Here is a 6,317-nt window from a genome sequence, read left to right on the forward strand (position 1 = left end):
AGAAGAAGAAGAAGAAGAAGAAGAAGAAGAAGAAGAAGAAGAAGAAGAAGAAGAAGAAGAAGAAGAAGAAGAAGAAGATAGAAGTTTTTAGATTCAGATCCTAAATAAGGCATTTACTACCTGTGTGGCTCTGGGTGAATCACTCAATTTCTCTGGACCTCATGTCTTAAACTTCCTAAAATAAAATGCCTCGGGTTACACGAGAAATGAATGATTTTGAAATAAAGATTCAATTTCCCCCTTCTAATAATGGACCCTAGGTCAAGAATTCTCACTTAAAAGTAGTCCATGGGGGCAGCTAAGTGACTCAGTGGATTGAGAGCTAGACCTAGAGATGGGAGGTCCTGGGTTTGTGTGACCCTGGGCAAGTCATTTAACCCCCATTGGCAACCTTTACCTCTCTTCTGCCTAGGAACCAATACACAGTATTGATTCTAAGATGGAAGGTAAGAGGTTTAAAAAAAAAATGTTATCCATACATTTATTGTTGGCATTCTGACTTGTTCAATTGACTAAACTTTGTGACTTTGGGTAAGTCACTGCCCCTTTCTGAACACCAGTTTTTGCTCCTAAAAGCGAGAGGGCTTGGGCTGACTGATCTCTAAGCTTCCCCAGCTTTACCCACCTCAGGTCCTTTTCTAGAATACCTCTGCCAGCTCATGCCCTTTTCCCTGTCTGTTCCAGACCTGAGATTCTGAGCAGCTCAGAAGTAACTGATGAGCTCCCCAGAGCTTGCCCCTGGAGTCTGGAAAGTACCTGGATCCATTTGGACAGCACACAGCATGGCTCCCAAAGATCCTCTTAATCAGCAGGCATATCCTTGGCATGGCACAGGAAGAGCTGACCCCTTCCCTCATGGTCCCCTGTGACTGGAGGAAGCCGGGCTGGAGCAGCAGCTAAGCTTGGCTCAGGAGCACAATGGTTCACTCTTGTTCTGGGGAGCCCCTCCTTTTCTCTGGTTTTATAGCCCTCCTCTTAGGCCCCCTCCTCTTCCCTGGGGGCGGGGGGAGTGGCCAGAGCAGAAGGAGTGGACAGAGACCCAGGGACTGCCGGATTTAACTCAACATTCCCCAGGAGGGAGGCGAATGCAGCTGTGTGGGGCTCACATGGATGCCCTCAGCTGCCCTGGGAAATCTCAGACGCTAATTTGTGCCTACAGTTTAAAAAGAAAAGTTTATCTGAGAGAAGGCCAGACTGACCTCGGCAAGAGCATGGAACCACTCCTTCATTCCCCCTCTAAATAGAAGATAGCGGGGCAAGAGATCTAGAGCCAAGAGGGACCTATGAGAGTCATGGATCTAGAGACAGAAGGGATCCAGAGCCAGGGAGCAGGCAGAGGATCATAGATGCAAAATGGGAGGGAGAGGCAGGAGAGCATGGTTCTAGAGCTGTCAGTAAAGCAGAGGATCATTGGTCTAGAACCAATAAATAAATAAATAAATAAAATAAAAGGGAAACAGGAAGACCATAGAGGAAGAAAGGAAGTGGAGGTTTTAGGGATCCAGACCTGGGAGACAAGCAGAGAGAAGATCCAGAACTGGAGAGGGAGGCAGGGACAGTGTGGTTCTAGAGTTTGGAGGGAGGAAGAGAATCATGACTCTGGAGGTAAGAGGGAGGCAGTGATTTTAGGGATCCAGAACTAGAAGACAAACAGAAGGGACTGAAGATTCAGAACTGGAGAGGGAGGCAGGGACTTTGTGTTTAGAGCAAGGATGGAGGAGGGGATTGTATATCCAGAAGGAGAGAAAGAGGCAAGGAGATCATGATTCTAGAGCTTAAAGGGAAGCAAAAGAATATCAGTCTAGTACTGGAAGGGAGACAGGAGGATCATAAATTTAGAGATAGGAACAAGGCTGGGGTTTTAGGGATCCAGAACTGGGAGAAAAGCAGAGGGGGTTATAGATCCAGAACTGGAGAGGAAGGCAGGTAGGTTGTGGTTCTAGAGCTGGGAGGGGGCAAAGAATCATAGATCTGGAGGTAGGAGGGAGGCAGGAGGTTCATGGATCCAGAGCTGAGGAGGTGGCAAGGGATCTTTGATCTAGAGCTGGGAGGAAAGATAAGAGGATCTTAGATCTAGAGGTAAGAGGGAATCAAGAGGTTATGTGATCTAGAACTAGAGAAAGAGGTGGGGCGATCATGGTTCTAGATCAGGGTTGAAAGCAGAAAGATCAGGCTCTAAAGCTTTACCTTCAAATCCATCTAGTCTAATACTTCCTCCTTCCATTTAATAGATGGCCAGTCTATGGCTTGGAGAGCCTGAGGGACTTGGTCATTCTCTTAGAGGTAGCAAGAGAGAGAGCTAGGATTTGAACTCAGATACCCTTATACCAGAGTCAGAATTCTGCACCCAAAAGATGTTTGTTGAAAATTTAGGAAGATAAATCAACCTAAAAGGTTGGCACCAGAAAAGGATGTCATCTGGGGTATCAATAGCAGAGAATTTTGGTTCAGATCTTACTTCTATTCTCTGTTTAACCTTGGGTAAGTCACTGCCCATCTGTGGGCCTCGGTTTTTTTCCCCATGAAATATGGGGGTTCAACCATATCTAAAGTCCTATTTAGTCTTCGATCTAGAATCCTACGATTTTAGATCTCACCCAGTCCAACTCCTTCTCCCCATTTTACAGATGGTTGAACTGAGACCCAGGAAATTTACGTGACTCCCTAAGGTCACACAGATAGAAAGTGTCAGAGGCTAGACTTGAACCCAGGAAGTTCTTCTCACTCCAAATCTACCAGTCTTTTTACTCCAGCAATGTCTTTCCCCAGTGAGAAACCTTGTAAGGCTTTGTTCTCTCTCTCTTCAGACATAAACTAGCCCAGTAAGGAAAGCTGATGTTTGGAAAGTGCCCTGGACAACCTGGAGTGCTTTATGGAGGGAACTCTGAGGATTTAAACCAAAAAGGGATCTTTGGAGCAGCAATGTGATAATGTGAAGGGCACTGACCTGGGATTTAGGGGGCTGGGGTTCAATCATTGTCCCTCTTTGGGACTCATTGTCCTCCTCTATAAAATGGGTATGTTTGGACTAGCTGATGGCTAATGTCTCTTTCAGCTCTGACGTTCTATGGTTTTACAAATCTGAATGTTCAAAAACAAACTCAGAGTGGTCATTCAGACCTCCCCACCCACAGGGACTCTCTCAGTGGGGGATTGGGTAATGTTTCCTGTTTTCCTTCTACCAGAGGACTGAAGAGGATCAAAAAGAGGCCTGAGTTCCCTCAAAACTCTCTTTCCCTCAACCCCAAGAACTGTCCAGCCAGCTTTATAGAAGCGAGCCTCCCCTGCCTTCTGCGCCACTCCCTCCCTGACTTTCTTTCATACCATCTCATCATCTTTATTCTCATCTGAGCCCTCCTGCTTGACCCTCTTCCAATAACCCCTGAACTTCCTTGTATTATCTTTTTTTTAAAAAACCCTTAACTTCTGTGTATTGGTTCCTAAGTGGAAGAGTGGTAAGGGTGGGCAATGGGGGTCAAGTGACTTGCCCAGGGTCACACAGCTGGGAAGTGTCTGAGGCCATATTTGAACCTAGGACCTTCCGTCTCTAGGCCTGACTCTCAATCCACTGAGCTACCCAGCTGCCCCACATTGTATCATCTTTGATAAGCTGGAGGGCTTCACCAAGAAGGGGCTTTCCTCATCAGTCCTGTAGAAGGGCACACCTAGAACTGTGCTCCTGAGTGGGCAGCCACATGGAGGCTCCTCCAACCTACCAGCAAAGCATAGGTTCCCTCCCTTGAAATCACACTGATAATGCAGGAATGCCTCCCTAAAGCATCATAGACATAAAAGGCCTCCTTATAATTATTACTAATATAAACCCCCCAAAACTACCAAGCAAATATGGTACCCTCAAAACAATCATGAGAATAGAGAACCTCCAAATACAAAGGAAACGCGGGGCCCTCCCAAATATCACTTATAATGTAGGCCTCCTCCAAACTACTAGGGAAGTATAAGCCACTGATTATAAATTGGCTCCCCAGTGTGGACACTGAAAGATAACTCTAGTCCAACTATCGATAATATGGAATTAGGTCTTGATCAATGATACAAGTAAAACCCAGGGGAATTGTGCGTTGGTTGAGGGGGGATAGGAGGGCTTGGGGGAGAGGGAAAGAACATGAAATATGTAACTAGGGGAAAATATTCAAAATTAAAATTAAAAAAAATAAATTGGGCCCCCAATCAACTATCATTGATTATATATTGCCCCCCCCCTAACTACTATGGCGAATATAGGATCCCTGAGAGCTACCGTGGAGAATGTAGAGGCTCCCATAATTACCATGGAAACATATAGCTCCTTCTAGCAGTACCATGGAAAAATAACATCCCTCAGAGCCACCATTGATAAAATAGAGCCTCCCAACTGCCATGGAGATGTAGGGGTCTCCCCAGCTATCACTGATTATATAAAGCCCCTCCTACCCCCATAATTACCACGGATATAGGAGTCCCCACAAGGATCACTGACTATATAAAGCTACCCGACACATGGATACCATGATATCAGGACCTCTACAATGATTGTTGGCAATATAAAGCCCCCCCCAACTATCAACTGGTGATTTTGATACCCCAACTAAAATAAGCAATATAAAGGTTTTCTCCAAATACCTTGGAAAGAGAGAGGCACCATAACTACTCTGGATCATTTCGTGTGACGCACTTCAAGGTCTTTTCCTTTGCTGTAATGGCTAGATCCCTGGCTATAGCCTATGGCACCTTGATTTAGATCTTGGCTTTGCCTCTTACCATTTTGTGACCTTGGATGAGGTGGTTTCCATGGCAAGGAGCTGCGTTTCTTATTTGTAAAATGGGGGTAGGGGTGGGAAAGATAACATCTAAGGGCCTTTCTAGTCCTGACAAACGGTCATCTCATTGGATCCTTGGGCGACAGGTAGAGCAGATATAATTAGCCGTTGGTTTTACAGATGAGACCAGTAATATTTCCCAGCTGCATACCCCTTTATGATCGCAATGTGCTTCCCATGTTTCATTTCATTTGATCTTTACCATAAAACTGCAAAACGAGCTGGGTAGATATTATTATCATTCCCATTTTAGAAATGAGCTGACATAGTTAAGGCTAGACTCCAAGGCCAGTGTCCATTCCACTACACCGAAAGGAATAGCCCTAACCAAGAGAAGGAGTGGGGAAGAGTCAAGAGTACTTGAAGTCAGGAGATCCATGATGGAAATGCAATCCTGAAGCTTACTGGCTGAGCCACTAGACCTTGGTGGTGGTGGTGGTGGAGGAAGGGACCCAGATCTGTAATTTCATCCATTTATTGAATTCCCTAACACCCAGTGTGAAAATCCCACCCTGATGCAGATTAGCAACCCATCCGCTACTTAACATTCTTTTTTTAATCCTTACTGTCCATCTTAGAATCAATTCTATGTATTGGTTCCAAGGCAGAAGAGCGGTAAGGGCAAGGCAAGTTTGTTAAGTGACTTGCCCAGGGTCACACAGCTAGGAAGTGTCTGGGGTCAGATTTGAACCTACGACCTCCTGTCTCTAAGCCTGGCTCTCAATCCACTGAGCCACCAGCTGCCCTCTGCCACTTAATATTCTTAAAGAGTTGGCTAGGAGCATATCAAGGTTCAAGGACCTACCTAGTGTCTCAGAGGTGGAAGATATACAAAAAGGGTTAGCAAATGAAGTCTTTCTGACTCTACTGCCTGCCCTTTAGCCAATACCCTTTGATGCTACTTAATAATGAGCTCTCAATAGGCATTTTATTGACACGCTGAGAAGGTGAAGTAGAAATGCCCTTTGGTAGAAAGAAATAAGCACCCAAAGTCCAGAGGAGAGATCAGTGCTGGAGACAAAAACTGAGTCACCAAAGAGGTGACAATTTCAGACCAATCAGGAAACTGGGAAGAAAACAGAAAGGGAAATCTTACCTGACGGACTTGATGTTAGATTTTCCCATGTTGTTATTGATATCTTTCTCCTCTTCAAAGATGTATTGAGAGCTTTTGGATCTGAACATGAACTTCCAGGGACAGGCCATTTTTGAGACTGCAGCAGAAGTTTATCAGTTTCTCAAATCTTCAATGTGGCTCTCTACTCTCAGGCAGGAGATAGGAGATGGCAGAGCTGAGGAAGAGAAAGGAGACTTTAGCTCAAGGATGGAGGGAAAGATTCATGGTTGGCTCTGAGTCTTCCTGGGGTCATGGGTTTAGAGCTAGAAAGGAAAGGAATAGCCAACATTTATTCAGTGCTGTAAGGCCTGCACAACTTGTTTGATCTTCGCAACAACCCTGTGAGGTGTTTTTATTATCCCCATTTTACAGTTGCGGAA

At 45.2% G+C, this 6,317-nt stretch overlaps 1 protein-coding gene across 1 annotated transcript in view; it reads right to left on the bottom strand.

Annotated features, from left to right (window-relative positions):
- NOS2 (nitric oxide synthase 2) overlaps positions 1 to 6,026 on the bottom strand; it is a 61,506-nt gene extending 55,480 nt beyond the window's left edge. The window contains exon 1 of the mRNA XM_044676252.1: positions 5,917 to 6,026. Coding sequence (XP_044532187.1) covers positions 5,917 to 6,026 — 110 coding nt within the window. The remainder of the gene's footprint in view (positions 1 to 5,916) is intronic.
- Positions 6,027 to 6,317: the final 291 nt, after the last annotated feature.

This window comes from Gracilinanus agilis, chromosome 4 (genome assembly GCF_016433145.1).
Source record: "Gracilinanus agilis isolate LMUSP501 chromosome 4, AgileGrace, whole genome shotgun sequence".
Taxonomy (NCBI): Eukaryota; Metazoa; Chordata; class Mammalia; order Didelphimorphia; family Didelphidae; genus Gracilinanus; species Gracilinanus agilis.